Source organism: Misgurnus anguillicaudatus, chromosome 5 (genome assembly GCF_027580225.2).
Source record: "Misgurnus anguillicaudatus chromosome 5, ASM2758022v2, whole genome shotgun sequence".
Lineage (NCBI taxonomy): Eukaryota > Metazoa > Chordata > Actinopteri > Cypriniformes > Cobitidae > Misgurnus > Misgurnus anguillicaudatus.
This window is the reverse complement of record NC_073341.2, coordinates 15,147,051-15,166,535: the sequence shown is the minus strand read 5'-3', so window position 1 is coordinate 15,166,535 and position 19,485 is coordinate 15,147,051. Positions and strand designations below refer to the sequence as shown.

The 19,485-nt window shown below is 39.0% G+C and overlaps 2 protein-coding genes across 3 annotated transcripts in view; both read left to right on the top strand.

Annotated features, from left to right (window-relative positions):
• Positions 1-8,393, top strand: part of grk5l (G protein-coupled receptor kinase 5 like) — a 60,557-nt gene extending 52,164 nt beyond the window's left edge. The window contains exons 13-16 of one of the 2 annotated variants that reach the window (XM_055168999.2): positions 2,562-2,699; positions 3,216-3,353; positions 5,115-5,246; positions 7,337-8,393. In XM_055168999.2, the coding sequence (XP_055024974.1) occupies positions 2,562-2,699; positions 3,216-3,353; positions 5,115-5,246; positions 7,337-7,420 (492 nt within the window). In that variant the 3' untranslated portion in view covers positions 7,421-8,393. Of the gene's footprint in view, positions 1-2,561; positions 2,700-3,215; positions 3,354-5,114; positions 5,312-7,336 lie in introns of both variants that reach the window. The other variant, XM_073867616.1, reaches the window with a different exon arrangement.
• A 6,381-nt stretch (positions 8,394-14,774) lies between these two features.
• star (steroidogenic acute regulatory protein) lies at positions 14,775-18,631 on the top strand. Its single transcript, XM_055169002.2, has 7 exons — positions 14,775-14,930; positions 15,242-15,349; positions 15,477-15,604; positions 15,829-15,987; positions 16,102-16,286; positions 17,735-17,828; positions 17,928-18,631. Exons 1-7 carry the CDS (start codon positions 14,867-14,869, stop codon positions 18,039-18,041), a joined length of 852 nt encoding a protein of 283 aa, XP_055024977.1. The 5' UTR covers positions 14,775-14,866; the 3' UTR covers positions 18,042-18,631.
• Positions 18,632-19,485: the final 854 nt, after the last annotated feature.

Genomic DNA, 19,485 nt, shown 5'->3' with positions numbered 1-19,485 from the left:
CATTGCAGCTTTTGCAAGTTTCCGCAGTTTTTGCAAGTTCCGCAATTTTCGCGAATTCCCGCAATTCCATCGCATAAATATCCCGCATATTCCATCAAATTTTTTAAGAAAACGTGCCACAAAATCGAGGATTTTTGCCCGCAACAATCACAAAAAAACTCAGCGTTTTTCTGGAAGGACTGCCTATAGCGTTTTTTCATAGCGTTTTCATCACGGTATGGTTTTATATATTTCAAATGATTAATTGAATGGGTTATACTAAAAAAAAACAATGATATCATGTATTCTATAAAACAATTTCTTCAATATTTCAAACTTTTTCTAGTTTTGTATTGGGTTATTTATTTTAACCTTGTATCTATAGCCTGTCTTTTTCTTTTTGTCTCTAATGTTTGTTCTACTAGCCCAGTTTGAAAACCACTGATTTACACTATACACTTCTAACAAACAATCTAAGGTAAAATAATAATTCAGGTGAAATAATTATATAAAGATGAAGGGCCCTGTTTTATTGATCTAAGTGCATTGTCTAAAGCGCACGGTCTAAATGGGCATGTCCGATTCCACTTTTGCTAATTTAACGACGGGAAAAATGGTTTGTGCGCTTAGTGCGCGGTCGAAAAGGGTTGTTCCTATTTTCCTAATGAGTAATGGGTGTGTTTTGGGCATAAGGTGCAATAAACCAATGAGAGTCTTAGCTTTCATCCCCTTTAAAAGCAAGTTGCGCTGGCGCTATGTCATTTACAAATATGCAAGAAATGGTTTGTCGTCTTAAAAATACTTTATTTGTAACAAACAGGAGATAAAGAATTTACAAACATGCGGAGAGCCGTTTCAGCACTCGGACAGCGCCATGAGTTTTTTTTTTAAAAGCATTACTTACAAATGTTTCTCATCTCATCATATCCACAGGTACAGAGTCATCATATACAATAAATCCATTGGGGTCGCTTAAAAAAAAAAAAAATTTAAATCAGTGCAATATTTGCATTTGTTTAAAGCAAAACATTTAATTGCTTACCAGGCTACAGGTGAATCAGCTCTTTACGCCTTCTAACGTCTCGTAATCGGTCCTCATTTATGTCCAAGAGACTCAATGATAATCGTTTACATTTTAATTCATATTATAAAAAGGGTTGTGTTCTGCTGCACGTCCATGTGTGTGATAAGCAAATGCGCATTGTCGTCTCGTATTACAAACGCACTCATTAAATATCAAAAACAATATTGCGGCATTGACTTTAGACCAGGTTTTAGCGTGGTCTATTTTAGTTGCTTCAAAATAGCAACAATGCGCCTCGTTTCAGACCAGAATGACCATGAGTGCAAAATTTGCTATTTAAACAATGTGGCGCTAAACGTGAAAATGAAAATTGTGCTGGGTTGAAACTAGCAAAAGACACTTATGTCGCGCATTGCGCTGGGTGTATGTTAGAACCCTATATTTAATATTATACAGCTTACTTATTATTATACTTAATTTTATACTTTATTGCTGTAACGAGACTAAACTTAAACTTTACTAAAGCTGGGTACACACCAAAAGACCACAAAGTGACATGATTAAAAAATCAACCATTTAACACATTTGTTCCAATAGTGTGTGGGGTGCCGCTATGTGGGCATGACCGCACACCATCAGATTAACAAACAACACGAGTCTCAGCTGAGAACATTGGAAATCTCACGGAAATCTTGTGATGTTTCTTGCATCCAAACGTCACTTCACATTAAACAAACATGGCAAACAACGGGAATGAAGAAATGTAATTAATACAATGGACTGCTTTTTTACATCTCTGATGGTCTATCTCACTTTGAACTGTGCATGCTGTGCCATGTAGTTGTTGGTTTGATCTTTCATCTGCTCACTTTCTGATTGGGTATTGTTTAGTTTCATGTGACAATCTACAGACTGAGAAAATCTGATAAGATAATCAGTGCAACCACAAAGACAATCAGGACTCTACCTATGATTGTCGAAAGGGGGAAATCGGCCCAAATTCACCCCTAATTTCTTATGGTGTGTACCCAGCTTGAGCATGGCATATGCAAATTCATATCCGTTTTTTTCCACATATGGACGAGGTTTCAAACCTATCTGAGGAATCAGAATCAATGCACTTTTCCTGCTTAAACGGTTGTGGGTCGATCTGCGCCACATAATAAAAAACGCCATTGAGTCACATGCAGTGAACATGTGTCCAAAATTTTCCTTTTAAGTTACAAACTATCCCTATTAGCTGTCTTTCATTAAAATTCAATGTTGCGTTATCCAATTGTCCCCATATTTTAATCTTAACCATGTCACAGTGCTCACTGCCTGGATCAGTCCTAGCTTGCGGTTTGGTGATTTGTGATGTCTGGTTTGTGATTGCCGACCGTAGTTCCAGGACATTTGCCCCATTTAAATGTCTTCATCTGGCTTGTAAGCTCTCCTTCCTAATATTTCAAAGCCACTGACCAACTTTGGCTGTGGTGTAATAGGTTACATTCCAGTCTTAAAGAATGTACAAACCTGGGGTCCTTATGTCTGGCTTTTTCTGGTTCCTGTCCCACAGCTGTTAGCCAAAGATCCCAAGCAGAGGCTCGGCTGCCAGGCGGAGGGAGGTGCCGGAGTCAAAGTCCACCCTTTCTTCAAGAACATCAACTTTAAGAGACTAGAGGCCGGCATTCTGGAACCTTCCTTTGTGCCTGATGTAAGCTGCTTTTTGGTTTAGTCGTGGGGGGGTTAATGTAAAAATCTGTTATTATTTACTTATTTACCCTGATGTCTTTTTACGTCAGTATTATACAACGTTCGAGTTGTTTCACAGACAGGTCTTATCCTAGTCCCAGACTAAAATGCATGTTTGAGCTGTCTTAATTTAAAAACATCTTGCACGGACACATCTGAACATATATCAGTGCCATTGTTTTGTCTCAAGATCCACACCAGTATTCATTTTTGGAAGCCATGTTTGTAAAAACTACTTAAATGTCATAATATAACTAAAGCTTAGTCCTGGATTAATCTAAACCCTGTCCAGGAAACCACCCCATAGTGTCCAAGCTGTTTTTATCTGAGCAATAGAAGTGAATGGTGACCATGGGTGCCCCTGGTCTCCTTCCACACCCATTGTATTAAAAAGATCAGCTTGAACATTTTGCATACATTTTTACTATATTGTCATGTATTTTAAACATATTCATTTACTTTTTTGTTCCCTTCGTAGCCCAGGGCAGTCTACTGTAAAGACGTTCTGGACATTGAGCAGTTTTCCACCGTTAAAGGTGTCAATCTGGACCAAACGGACAATGATTTCTACTCCAAGTTTGCCACTGGCAGCGTCTCCATCCCTTGGCAAAATGAGGTATGAGATAATTTTTAATATTTAAACATTTTAAAGGGATAGTTCACTCCAAATTTTCTCATCATTTACATCATGTTTAATTGTCTTTGTTCTGATAAACACAAAAGAAGATATTTTGAGAAATGTTTGTAACCAAACCATTCATAAACCCCATTCACTTCCATAGTAATCTGTTTCCCTACTATGGACGTCAATGGGACCTCTGATCGGTTTGGTTACAAACATTCCTCAAAATGTCTTTCTTTGTGTTCATCAGAACAAAGAAATATATACAGGTTTGTAACAACATGAAAGTGAGTAAATGATAAGAGAGTTTTCAATTTTGGGTGAACTATCCCTTGAAGGTGAAGTGTGTGACCTCTTATGCTGCGTTCACACCAGCCGTGGTAGAGTGATTTCAATGTTAAGTCAATGTAAAGACACATTGACGCGTTTCTGGAGGTCTCACGGCGCGAATGACCCCGGATTTCCACCGACTGCGGAACGGTGGCAATCGGTTTCCATTCAAGTCAATGTGTGTTTCCACTGACTGCGTTCCAAATCCGTCACAGCTCCGGCCATCCGCAGCCCTCCAGAACAAATACGCAGAGCTTCTATTTTGGCAGGATGCCGGACAGCTCCGCAGAGCAGAGCCATGACTATATTGCGTGATCATACCTGAATTCGCGAGATCTCGTGTTGTGATCTGGGCTGGTTTGTAAAAACGCCATAATTCAACATCATAATGGGCGGAGACAGAACTAGATATCGCACGATCATCACGTGAATTTGCGAGACCTCATGGGTCCTCGTCACTTCAGCACGCAGCCGCTCTGCAACAAATACGGAACTGGTGGGTATTAACGGACGGCGGAGTGCGGAGCCATAACGCAGCGGATCCGATCTGCAGCTGCTCCACAGTTGGTGGAAATCCGGGGTGAGGTGTTTAGCGTGGCGCGGTAGAAGCTATTCCACCTCATTCACGCGAATGCCGCGAATTGAGCGTTGCGGTGGGAAACGCGCGAGTTGAAAAATGTGCTGCGTTAACCAATCAGGAGCTTGCTCTAGTAGAGACGTGATTACAGGAAGCAGGCAGAGTCGCAGAAGCCCCTCCCATGGGCATGAATGTCTTGATAACTAGGATCTCACGCATGGCTTTCACGCGCAAATGAAGTGAGTACACTCAAAATGTTCAAGCGTCCAACTACGCGCGGTAGATGTGAATTTGACGCCTCAGACGCGTCTGGTGTGAACCCTCAGTTACTCTGCCTTTCCCACCGGTGAGAGCGCCAATAAAAGCTCTGGCTGCTGTACCAACGACGCTATAGAAAAAGTGTAGTGGCCGCTCTGACGCTCTGGAATTCTCTCCAGCGGAGGTTTCCGCCTTCCAATTGGTTGCCGCCGAACCGCGTCATAGCTCATTACCATAAAGTTGAGCTGATTTCAACTCTCCTCGACACTCACACCGTACATGACGTGCCGCACCGCTTCTCTTCGGAACTCGCCACCGGCTCTCATTGAAAAAGAATGACTTCCGGCCACTTTGACGCTCTCGCCGGTGGCGGTGTGAAAGCACAGTTAAATCACCAAACACAACTGCAAAACCAATTATTAATCAGATTCCTTCTTTCATTGGTCAGACAAACACGGTCCCACCCAAACCATTACGTTTGTAAAGTATTGCTGTTGTGTGGTCGAACCAATAGCAGTGTTTTGATAGCGCTATTGTGTTCATATTTATCGGGCAAGAACTTTATACATGTTTTGTCTCTGTATTTACAGATGATCGAGACTGAGTGCTTTAGTGACCTTAACGTATTCGGGCCCCAGGGCACGCGGCCCCCTGACCTGGACTGGAACCAGCCTCCCGAGCCTCCTCGGCGTAGCCTGCTGGACAGGATCTTTAGGAGACATGTGAGGATCTCCTCCACCTCCACAGAGGAACACCCAAGCGAACACAATAGTTAACTACAGACCAGGTTAAACAGCCGATCAGGACACCACACGTTTTACCTTGTAAAACACATTTACGACTCTATTCCTACATTGTAGACTGCGCTTATTGCTGGCTCCTTCGACAAAATGTGAAATGCTTTTTTCTTTTGCAAGTCGCTTTGAATAAAAGCATCAGGTGAAAGAATGTAATTGTAGAACACAGTCAGGCTTGTGTAGTTGACATAGAAAGTCCATGAGCTTTATTTTTACTTCGGATTATTGGTTAACATTTACATGTATGCAAAGAGAAAGTGTTTATCTTAGGCCCTGTAACTGGTCACCGAGTGTTTTAAAATGTTAAATAAATCATTGGTGTCCCCTGAGTACATATGTGAAGTTCAAGCTCAAAATATCATATAGATAATTTATTATAACATGTTAAATGGACACTTTGTAGGTGTGAGCAAAAATTTGCCATTTTGGGTGTGTCCTGTTAAATGCAAATGAGTTGGATAGTGTCATGGACATGGTTGGATAGTGCAGATTAAGGGGCGTTATTATCCCCTCCTGACATCACAAGGGGAGCCAAATTTCAATGACCTATTTTTTTCACATGCTTGCAGAGAATGGTTTACCAAAACTGTGTTGATCTTTTTCACATTTTTTTGGATGATAGAAGCACTGGGGTCCCAATTATAGCACTTAAACATGAAAAAGTCAGATTTTCATGATATGTCCTCTTTAAAAAAAAAAAGGTTTCAACATTTTTAATTACGTTTTGCATTTTAGACAATTGTGTGTATTGCTGCGCAGCACCCTTAGCAACATAAACATATGGAATCTTCTGTTGCTGTTCACAATTGGTCAGGGAGTATTTTTCCAGCAGAAGCCAGACGTTTAATGATCTTACTTCACAAAAGTTGCGTTGATGCATATTATTTTGCTTTAATATTTATATTGTGCGGTAGCTGTTTCATAAAAGCATTAATGTACTCGAAGCTAGCGCTGTATTTAAGGAATAATTAGGGCCTGCATAACAACTAATTGCAACTAATCGTTTGCAGAATAAAAGTTTTTGTTACATCATATATATATGTGTATTGTGTATAATAAATATCTAAATACACACATGCATGTATATATTGGGGGAAAACACCACCATTTTTCAATATTTGACTATGTTTTTGCCTCAACGAATTAATGCATACCTATCCTTGTTTGTGCATGCACTTGATCTTTGTGCGGCGCGTGGTGGGTGTGTTGGCGTTTGGCCTAGCCCCATTCATTCCTTGGGATCCAGACAGGGATGAATTAAGAAACCACCAAACACTTCCATGTTTTCTTTATTTAAAGACTGTTACATGAGTAGTTACAAAAGTAAGTATGGTGGCACAAAATAAAACGCTGAGGTCGAAGTGCTGCAAACTAAGTGCTCTTCCACCAAACAATAAGTTCTCATATTTTATCCGCTAAAAAAATCAGCACGTTTTTTTTTATCACCATACTTACTCGTGTAACTACTCATGTAACAGTCTTTGAATGGGGAGAGTTAGGAGGTGTTTGGTGGCTTCTGGGTTCATTCCTGTTTGGATCCTGGGGAATGAATGGGGCTGGGCTAGGTGCTGGCACGTTCATGGCGCGCTGTGCAAAGATTGAGTGCATGCATTGAAGGAAGATAGACATGTATTAATTTGTTAAGTTGAGGTAAGAACATTGTAAAATATTGAAAAACTGTGGTGTTTTCCTTTAAAATAAATATATTTAAGAAATATTTATATACTTTATATATATATATATATATATATAAATAATATGAATACTTAATATATACACTTTTTTCCCAAAAAAATAATACATGTATTACCCACTGTATGTGATCTTGAAATCCAGATTTGTAGCATTAAAGTTTGATTTCAATCATTGATTTAACTTTTGACATGATCTTACTCAGTTAATTTTTAAGATATCACAGAATAGGAAATCATAAAAAGAAGACTTTAGTTGCGTTTTTACAGACTGAGTCACAGAAGACTTCTGTTTCTGATCGTCTGATGTTTCTCTTCATTTAGCATCCAGAGGTGACTATCGCTCACAGCCGGGTCTCGTCTTCCAGCGTCAACTCTGTCGACTCCATGTCAAACTCTGCCCCCTAGTGGACAGACGGCTGCGGGACTACAAGGAACAGAAGATAAGAGTGAGCGATAAAGAGGACGCAAGAAAATGAACTTCTCCTGCCCTTTGGAGGCCGATCTTCAGAGGTTGTTTTCCTAACCCGAACCCTTGCAAACCATCTACGGCCTGCCGAGAGGAGAGGAGACGAAACAAACTCTCTTTCAGAGACGAATAGACCTTTATTTATCCGTTTTGTGACCGAAAGGAGAACTTTTATTCCTTCTACTCACGCTCCCTCAGGATTGCTGGACCAGTAAAGAGCCACTGACAATGACAGAATATTAACTTGTATTATTCAGGGGATTTTATCAACAAAGCAAGGCCTCCACAGGGAATGGGAAGGGGGCTTTTTAAATTTTGTTTTGTGAAGGAAAGATAATCTAGTCAACCGTAGAGACTACGTACACACTCGCCAACACAGACAGTCTCTCTTCATCTCCCTCTGGTAACTCCTGCCCCTTTTTCTTCATCTGCACATCTGACCTCAGTCAGTCCGAAATGTACGTTGCCTTGCATACTCTCAGGCCAAAGATTGAGCTTGCCACAGTTGTATTCGAGTAACTGTTGCCATATTTTCAATGACACAAGGCCTAAAAGCACAAGGAGAATCTGAGATGTTTAAGCTTTTACATCATTTACCCCATTACTGTAATATTTGCAAAACTATTTATTTGGCAGCTCCAGCCTTCAAACCACAGTTGGACCTCGCACAATTAAATAATTTTTTCTAAATCATTCTGATCAGCATCTTAGGCACAGTTAAACGTAAGCTAAAAGTATATTGTGTACCTCTACATGGTCACTTCCTTTGTACTTATAAGGGCATTGGTAGTGATTATGGGTGTGTCTTTGGTAGATCAGACTGTCTACCAGCAGATTCAGCAAATTCTTCTCATCTCCTTACTTAAAGGATTAGTCAATTTTCTTAAAAAAAAAAAAACCAGATAATTTACTCACCACGTCATCCAGGATGTTGATGTCTTTCTTTGTTCAGTCGAGGGGAAATTGTGTTTTTTTAGGAAAACATTCCAGGATTTTTCTCATTTTAATGGACCCCAACACGTGGCGATTTTGATGCGGTTTAAGATTGCAGTTTCAAAGTGCTCCAAGCGATCCCAGTCGAGGCATGGGGGTCTTATCTAGCGAAACGATTGTCATTTTTGGTAATCAAAATATGCACTTTTTAAACCACAACTTCTCGTCTTCTTCCGGTCATGTGACACGCCAGTGCGAGCTCACGTAATTGCATAGTGACGTCAAAAGGTCATGTGTTACATATATATAACGCACATTTCCGGACTATTTTAAACAATAAACTGACACATGAATTAGTATCATTCCATATACAACAACATCTGAACGGTCCTCTTTCTCACACTTGTAAACACTGGGGCGTAGTTTCGCATACGTCATCCGTGACCTCTTGACGTGCTGACGTATTGCGTGGGGTCGCGCTGGCGCTTCGCATGTCCGGAGGAGGACGAGAGGTTGTGGTTTAGAAGTGCATATTTTTTATTTTTCTTGTCAAGATGACGGTCCTTTTGCTAGATAGGACCCTTATGCCTCATTTGATATCGTTTGGAGTCCTTTGAAGCTGCAATTTTGAACTGCATTGAAGCTGTTGAGTGTTGGGGTCCATTGGAATGGGAAAAGTCCTGGAATGTTTTCCTCAGGAAACATAGTTTCTTCTCGACTGAACGGGGAGGGACATCGGCATTTTGGATGACATGGTGGTGAGTAAATTATCTGGATTTTTAAAGAAAATTGACTAATCCTTTAAATATCTGCTTTGACCTGACGGTGTCCAAAGTCTTCTTATTAAAAGATTTAAGGGGGGCAGACTAAGAAAAGTATTTAAAGGGATAGTTCTCCCAAAAATGAAAATGTTGTCATCATTTGCTCACCCTGATGACCTTGATGAGTTTATTCTGTTGAACACAAAGGAAGATGTTTTAAAACCAAATGTTTGTAAGCAAACAGTTTTCGAGCACCATTGACTTCCATAATAGGAAAATATATTACGGAAGTCTGCTTCCTGCTTGATTACAAATACCTTTCTTTGTTTTTAACAGAACACAAAATGTATAAAAGTTTGATGGTGAGTAAATGATGTCAGAATTTTCATTTTGGGTTAAACTATCCCTTAAACACAGTCAGTTCATGGGTGATCAGAGAATTTAGGAATGGTCTGATGCTCATTTAAACCCCCACAGTCTACAATGTTCACTTTTTCTTCCAGATTTGCTGCGTTAGTCTTACTTTTATTATCAGGAATCACCAGACTTCAGCCCTTGCTGGACTGAATCCGGTACAACTTCACTTTGGCCTATACGCACACACGCAATAAACCAGAGGCGCATGAATTTTCATTCGCCGGGATTCTTCCACAACTTTAACTCAGTCACAATTTTAGATCACAAAGCCCTAAAACTACATTTACATCCCTGTGCATAGAGAATATACACATTTTGTATTTGAATTTGGATAAGTATTTTATGAGTAACCTTTTAGAAAAACCTGAGAAATGAAAGATGCCCATCGTAATCTTAACATCTCAACCTAATAAGCCGTGTTCCGTATTTCATAACCTCCTTCTTTTACAATACCATTCCAGTTTCTTCATTTTTTCAAAGTTAACAAAGACGGATAACTTTCTTTGACAAGTACACATGGTGCCATGTAATTTCCAACCGTCACGCTTACATGTTTACCAAATGTGCAGTTATGCCATTTATTTATCCTCTGAAAGTTTTAAATCGAGAAAGCATATCAACAAGACGCCAGTGTTTTACACAGTGCAAGTTCTCATTTGAAATGTATGTGATAACCGCATTACAACATGTTACATATATTGCACTGCACATTGCCTGGAAAATCTAATAGTCATTTATTGGGACCAGTGAGTCTGTCGGGATGTCCTTGTGAACAGCTGCACTGCGAAGGTTGAAAACTATGGGACGGTATTTGTGTATAGGATTGCCTACCGTTTGTTAGCTGTGGTGACTTTATATCCCACGTGTGGGTTATATTGTATGTGAATGGTGGTCAGTTTCAGCTGATTCATGTTAATCTTTACCCGTTTTTAAAAAAGTGTGGCCAATATTTACATTTCTGTTTGGAAGTACTTATATATAGGAATATTCGTCGCTTTTGCCGATTGTCATGAATCTGGATGGATCAGAAAAGATTAACTTTGGCGATTGAGGATGATATACCCCCTCCCATTTTGCAAAGGTAAAACTGTGCATATTATTTATATATGGTGCATTAAAAGTTGAGTTAATGTCTATATTATAAAGATGGGTATGATGTACACTGATGGTATGTGACACATTGGCTGCTCCAAGATGTAATGTGAAAGAAAAGGTTCGCCATTTTTTTTAGATTTATCAGTGTGCTCCTATGCTGCATGCTGTCTTTAATGGTTTTGTGGGATTTGTATTGCAGTAAACTAGCAGTATTTGTATGATTTAAAGGCAGTTATATGTGCATTAAGTTGGGTTTATGGCTGGGATAAAGGGTCTCTTCCACTTTAAAACCTCAAACCCATATCTCCAATGGCCCTTTTTGTGCACCGCCTGGAAATGTTTAACACGCAACAGCTGTGAAGTTTAGAAAAAATGGTGAACCTTTTCTTAGACTGACAGTCAATGCATTGCTTTTGTACTTCCTGTATGTTCTCCATACAACAATGTGACGGATTAATGTACCTTGTGGTGATAGAAATGTAATTGCTGCATAAAAGGGAACTTGCCTTTAAAACAATGACCAAATTGAAAGGGAAGTCGACTGGTATTTTTTGGAAAGTAAAAACCGACATTTGTGCCCAAAGGGAGGTCGTTTTTGTTTTTTAACTGAGGCCGTCACTCCTGTTGGATTCACTTTTTTAACTACATTCTGAAATAACCCAATGAAGTGCCTCCTTTTTAGTAGTCTAGTCCAGGTTGGTGCCCATGATACAGTTTGCACTTTGTGTCACTCCGGTCATTTACACGATGTGAACATGCACAAACACACACGTACACGCTCACACACATTTTCAAGAGAGATGTTGTACTACGCTGACTGCATGTGAAGCCAAACCTGACAAAGTCCTGAATAAAACCTGTGCTGGCCTAAACATAACTGTGTAGTTCTTTCAAAATGTGATTGTATTTTAATTAAATGTGGACTACTTATAGCATGTTTACAGGGCACAGTGTTCATCATCATGAAAGGTTATCACACAGAAACACTGTCAGATGTGGTCAAAATGGTCCTTAGCTGTCACTGGGGCCGTACCCAAATATGTACCATTTAGGTACAGATATGTGTACATTTGGTATCAATATTTACCTTTGAGGTACCAATATGCACTTTTGAGCTTCTAATATGCACTCTTTGGTTCTAATATTAACCTTTGAAGTACCAATATGCGATCTTTGGTACCAAAAGGTACCTCTGAGGTACTAATATGCACTCTTTGGTACCAATATTTACCTTTGAAGTACCAATATGCGACCTTTGGTATCAATAGGTACCTCGAAGTACCAATATGCAACCTTTGGTACCAATAGGTACCTCTGAGGTACTAATATGCACTCTTTGGTACCAATATTTACCTTTGAAGTACCAATATGCAACCTTTGGTACCAATAGTTAACTCGAAGTACCAATATGCGACCTTTGGTACCAATAGGTACCTCTGAGGTACTAATATGCACTCTTTGGTACAAATATTTTCCTTTGAAGTACCAATATGCACTTTTAAGCTTCTAATATGCACTCTTTGGTACCAATATTTACCTTTTGAAGTACCAATATGGGATCTTTGGTACCAATTGGTACCTCTGAGGTACTAATATGCACTCTTTGGTACAAATATTTACCTTTGAAGTACCAATATGCACTCTTTGGAGCTTCTAATATGCACTCTTTGGTACCAATATTTACTTTTGAAGTACCAATATGCGACCTTTTGTATCAATAAGTACCTGGAAGTACCAATATGCGACCTTTGGTACCAATGTGTACCTCAGAGGTACTAATATGCACTCTTTGGTACCAATATTTACTTTTGAAGTACCAATATGCGACCTTTGGTACCAATAGGTACCTCGAAGTACCAATATGCGACCTTTGGTAACAATAGGTACCTCTGAGGTACTAATATGCACTCTTTGGTACCAATATTTACCTTTTGAAGTACCAATATGGGACCTTTGGTACCAATTGGTACCTCTGAGGTACTAATATGCACTCTTTGGTACCAATGTTTACTTTTGAAGTACCAATATGCGACCTTTGGTACCAATAGGTACCTCGAAGTACCAATATGCGACCTTTGGTACCAATAGGTACCTCTGAGGTACTAATATGCACTCTTTGGTACCAATATTTACTTTTGAAGTACCAATATGCGACCTTTGGTACCAATAGGTACCTCGAAGTACCAATATGCGACCTTTGGTACCAATAGGTACCTCTGAGGTACTAATATGCACTCTTTGGTACCAATATTTACTTTTGAAGTACCAATATGCCACATTTGGTACCAATAGGTACCTCTGAGGTTCTAATATGCACTCCTTGGTACCAATATTTACTTTTGAAGTACCAATATGCGACCTTTGGTACCAATAGGTACCTTTGAGGTTCTAATATGCACTCTTTGGAACCAATATTTACCTTTTGAAGTGCCAATATGGGACCTTTGGTACCTCTGAGGTAATAATATGCGCTCTTTGGTATCAATATTTACATTTGAAGTACCAATATGCACTTTTGAGCTACTAATATGCACTTTTTGGTACCAATATGTACCTCTGAGGTACTAATATGCACATTTTAGTACCAATATGTACCTTTTAGCTAGCAATATGCACTTTTTGGTACCAATACTATATTTACCTCCGAGGGACTAATATGCGCTCTTTGGTACCAATAGGTACCTCTAAGGTACTAATATGTGCTTTTTGGTACCAATATTTACCTTTGAAGTACTAATATGCACTTCTTTGGTGCCAATATGTACCTCTGAGGTACTAATATGCACCCTTTTGTTAGATTGGTACCAATATTTACCTTTGAGGTACTAATATGTGCTCTTAGTTATCAATAGGTACCTCCTGAGTTACTAATACGGTCTCCTTGGTACCAGTATGTACCTCTGAGGTTAGCCATGGTTTTATTGTGTTAAAAGTGTAGTAACCATGGTCTTTTGGTTTTAACTGTAGTAAAACCATGGTGAATTTTTGAAAGGGAGTATGTACCAATATGTGCTCTTGAGCTACTAATATGCACTGTTTTGTACAAAAAGCCCACTCTAAGGTACTAATATACGCTCTTTAGAATCAATATGCACTTTTAAGCTACTAATATGTGCCCTTTTGGTACCAATATGTACCTCTGTGGTACCAATATGTGCTCTTTGGTACCAATATGACAATTGACTATTTTTTTCTGACAGTAAAGCTAAAACTGAATAGTTTGAGGGGGTTTGGGTTTGACACCTGTTCCTGCTTTATATTTGGAGCCACTTCAGTGGATGTGATCTGATAAAGGTTAAGGCCTAAAATATAAATTATTCTGAGGGACACAAGGTTGCGGGTTAAGGTAATTTCACTCAGAAAGCCGCTTTCTCCTTCATGATATTTCTGAAATGTTCTTGAACTTTACGTCAGACTGAAACACGAGTCATTAAACTAATATTTTCATATGACCAGCAAGTTTCCATTGGCGCTAAAACCAAGGCCTCTAATAGAGACTGATGCAGTGTGTTGTCATTGATGAAGTACTGGTTTGATACAGTATTGGGTGTGTTTTTCACAGCTTTGTAAGATCCACTGGCCTGGTTATATAGTTTCCACCCTAGACTTTTCTCAGTCAATAAAAGCATTGTTGTGAGCTATACAAATTGGCACAATGTAATATTTGGCTGCTGTGTTGTGCACACAGAGCAGATATCAATTTATAAAATCATTCATTTGGCATGTCACAAAGTACCTATTTTTTATTTTGTCACAGTGTGAACTTGCCCTATTGATCTATACCAGAGAGACGTTGAGTGTTTCCGGTCTGTTATATCCTAAAATTCCTCTAAAGATAAGTGTGCTTGTACTTTACAGAATGTTGTGAATGGAAACAGCTGCGGTGAGACATCCAATGTTCTTGTGTGGGTAGTCTTCATGCACTGGCCGTTATCTGTAACAACGTGTTTACAGTAATAACAGATAGGCCGTCGTGTCCGAGGCACATCCTTGACACACAGGGTCGCCACCGTGCGTTGAGTGATGGTGCGGCTTTATCTGCGAGGTGACGAGCCCGTGGCCTTGTTCGACTGGGACTATAAAGGGGCAGAAAAAGCCAGCCGCTCCTCAGATACCAGATTTACTTCACTGTGCCCTTATTTCACTCGTAGTCCTACATTCGTTAAGAGGAATTTCATAATGTTGCCTGCGACGTTCAAACTGTGTGCTGGCATTTCTTACAGGCACATGAGAAACATGACAGGTAAGGAGCTTGCTCAGGATTTTTTTTTATATGTAACCAACTTTGCTGAAGTAATTTTAGTGGTTTACTGCATAAAAATCATTGTACATGAGATTAAGAACGATCTGTGAAAATATTACTTTGATATCTTTAATACTGACCAGGGGTGTTGGTGCTAGGGTCGGAGGGGGGCTTAGATTTATATTAGAATTAAATTATATTGAGGCTTTTATTCTAGATTTCACATACAAGGTCACATATTAAATGAATGGAAGTAGCTTGACTAATATGACACTATTTACACAGATTTATATTCCTTTTATCACACGCAGGTCTGAGAAAGAATGCAATGATTGCAATCCATCATGAGCTGAATAAGCTTTCTGGCCCGGGGCCCAGTGCCTGGATTAGGCATGTCCGAAGAAGGAGCTCTCTGCTAAGTAAGTGAACTTTTACACTACTTTATTGACCAGTTCCAAGGAATTTGATTGCTTGCTATATCTAAACAATAAAGAGACTTTATCTAGTTTGTGTTTGTTGTTAATTTCGATGTGTTTCATCGCACAGGCAGTCGAATTGAAGAGGAGACGTACAATGAGGCTGAGCAGTGCTATGTGCAGCAGGGACAAGAAGCTCTGCAGAAGTCTATCAGCATCCTCAGTGACCAGGATGGCTGGCAAACCGAGATCGAGACTGTACGTATTAACAATAAAGTGCAAAGTTATTGTCTTTTCTTACCTGATTATATACTTAAATAAGGACTTAAACTCAATATGCCCTCCATTGTATTGGGACATTATAGACAAAACTGCTCTGTTTGCAAGAAATTTATAAGATGAATATTAACGTTTGATTGTTTCTACACATGTGTGACTTAATGTGTATGCAAAATATTTACCAAATGTTTTTTTTCTTACAGGCCAATGGAGATAAGGTGATGAGTAAAGTATTGCCAGACATAGGGAAGGTTTTCAAACTAGAGGTGGTACTAGAACAGCAAACCGATGATCTTTATGAAGAGCTGGTGGATAACATGGAACAAATGGGGGAGTGGAACCCCAATGTCAAAAAAGTCAAGGTGGGTAGGCATCATCCTGAACATCTAAGCAGTCACTGTACAGCCATATTTAACACATCATACAGCAGCTGTTTCATTGAGATTCAATAAAGTTTTGATTATTTGCTCTTTTAGATCCTTCAGAAAATCGGTCCTGAGACTATGATCACACATGAGGTTTCAGCCGAGACACCTGGGAATGTGGTGGGCCCTAGAGACTTTGTTAGTGTCCGTTGTGCAAAACGAAGGGGATCCACGTGCTTCCTGGCCGGGATGTCCACTCAGCACCCGGGAATGCCTGAACAGAGAGGATTTGTAAGGTGGGTAAAACTAACACTACGGCTGCGTCCGAAATCACATACTCTGTGACAGTAGGTACTCAATGAGATGAAGTACCTACTCATCAACCGTTGTTAAAACAGTAGGTACCATATAGTATGAATATGGATACACTAAAAATGAGTGCTAAATAGCAAGTGCTACATAGGTGCTATATGGCACTTAAAATGGTTCCCTTATGATTACGAGCCAGCGAACCACTTTTAGTGCTATTTAGCACCGTTTGATTTAAGAGTATAGTATAAATAAATTCGGATGTACTACATCTGCCATGATGGTACATCACGTGACATGCGTCATCATTTAAACAAGTTAGTCGTTAACTGGAATGACGTTAAATAAGCGCAATTTAAATGCTGTATTTGCATTTGAATAGGGCTGGGTATCGATTCAGATGTTCCAGATCGCTTCAATTTCGATTTACAAGCTATCAAATCGATTCGATTTCGATTCTTGATTCAATTTTCGATTCCGGGTTTTTTTTGGGGGGGGGGGGGCGGTTTTTATACTTGACTCTCGATTCAACTCAATGAATATAGATTTAATACAAATACTATACTAATAAAAAAGAACAGTGAACAGCAGTTTACAAGTGGGTTATTAATAAAAAGAAATTAAAAGCCAAAACACTGTCGTCGTCGTCGTCGTCGTCTTGCTTGCGAAATCTAAAATGCTTCCATACATCTGACTTTTTATGTGAAGGTGGCATCAACGTCGATGAAGCATCTGAAACTGCAATTTTAAGCACTGAATGAATGAATGACTGGCTCGCATCTCGTTCCTTGGTAACATCGCGCAAGGAAAAAAGTAGTGAAGAAGACTAGTGATTTGATTAACGTTAATCTTACGGTTAATGTTTGCGCAAATAAAAATGAAAATAAAATCGATTCTGCTCTTTGATAATCGATTTTGAATCGATTACCTTAAAAAAAAAGTTTAATCGAAAATTATTTTTTTTTTGCCCAGCCCTACATTTGAATAAATCCGCGTTACTGCTTCTGGGCACTTTTTAACAAAGCAACGCTGCCTCTTCGGTAGATAACTCCTCTTCTGGGGAATCACGGGATAGCAGTGTCCATCGAATGAACACTTCAGGATCTTGTCAGAAGTAGAAGGTCATCCGGGTACTTTTCGTTTACTGTTTTTTGAATGCTATGAATTCGGACATTCTCGCCTACTGCTTATATAGTATGGAAGTACGCGGTTTCTGACGCAGCCTATGTTTAGTTGGATGGTTAGTTAGATTGCATGATCATCAAAACACAACTTGACATAACTTTGTAATGAATCTTTCCATAAATAATATAAAAATTATATTTACATTTGCATTGTCTGTTAATGGGATCGAACCCACAGCTTGGTTTGCTGCTAATGCATTGAGCTACAGGAACACTACATTAATAACATTTTTCCTCTCTATTCCTTATAGGGCTGAGAATGGACCCACCTGTATCGTGATGCGACCGAGTGCAGATGATCCCAATAAGACAAAGTTTACTTGGTTGCTCAGTTTAGATCTGAAGGTAAGGGAAAAGAACTCACATAGTCAATGATACAAAAGTACATTTCCCAGTATGTTCAAGGTCATTTCTAGTATCCAATCTCTGCTCTGTCATCCTCAGGGTTGGATCCCAAAGACCGTCATCAACCGGGTACTCTCGCAGACCCAGGTGGATTTTGCAAACCATCTCAGACACAGAATGACATCCGGTGGAGAAGCAGTCATTGCTTGCTAACATCCAAGCTGAGACCCCATAAAACACTGACGCCATAACATACAAGCTCTCAACATCATCTCCCAAACAATCACCGCTATTCTTTGCACAGTGTACACTTTTAATCTCTGCATGAAACTTTACAGGTTCATAATTTTTTGATGTACCGTTTTCCTAAAACATGGAAGTTTAGTGGTCCACTAAATATGCTGCTGTTTGTTTGATCCATTGCGTTGAGAATAAGAAATGACTGTATTGTTCTGTTGTCATTGGACATTTGTATGCACATAATTGTGATAAATCAAAAATGCTTGGCGTAGGGGTTATTAGGTCATCGCAATGGAGTTTTGGTATGCTGGCAATGATTTTAAACTTGAATTAGTCAACTAGTTCCACTGTCAGCTCAATATTGCGGCTCATACTTCCTCTTACTCTTTCATACTTCTGCAAATTCCCTGTAATAATTTCCTCCACAATAGGGCTTATAGTTCCTATTTTTATTATTATTTGTAAAAAATTCAAAAGAGAAGTATTTATTTTAAGTTAATATTATCGCATCACCCTGTAACAGGATGTCTGCTAAATAAATATTCATTAAAACTATTAAAGTATTTTTTATTCTTTTCCATGTTTTTCTACAACACACATGTGCTCCAGAGAAGGAACACAAACTATTACTTTCAGATTGAATGAGGAAATACAGGAAATAGTTGTATCAACATACTTTGGCAGGGCACTCGGCCACTTACATAAACAACATTTTATGCCGATTAGTATCTCAGAAGTGAACTGCTTTGACGTAGAAAATTGAAGTCCATAAAACGTTCTCATCTTCTGGAGTGGATTATCCAGAGTTTGCCAAAGCAAGAAGGTGTTTGACCATTCGCATGTGTTTTAAGAACTTCTCGTCTTCTTGCAGGCCTGTTAGAGCCAACATTGCAGGAAATGAGGTATGCGGGTCATAACCAAAGCCAAGCCATCCTCCCTATCTGTTGTCTTTTATATTTTTTTTTTGACTCACTGTGCCATTTCTGATTATATTCAACAACTTTAAAAGCAAATTTTAAAGTTTTTTAAATGTCTCTTCTTTCCAAATCAGATTACTTTTTTTTTTTAAATGGCACACAATAAAATGGCAATGTTAGAATGAGATTGAAGTTAATTAATATAAGACATCCCTTTACATGTGTCAATGCAGATAATATAATATCATGAAAAGATGCAAATACTGTAGTTCTCGGGAATTTATAAACCTTTAAAGGAATAACAGGAAAAAGCATGCTGTAATACACTAACTTTATGATGCCAAAGACCTCCAAATATCATGAAAATTTTCTCAGGGACCCCCTTGGATCAACTTAACGTGCTGCCTTCAAATTTTGAGTTAATTCAACTTAAAAATATAAGTTAACTCAAACAATGTGTGTGAAAATGTTGTCAACTAATATTTTTAAGTTGAATTAAG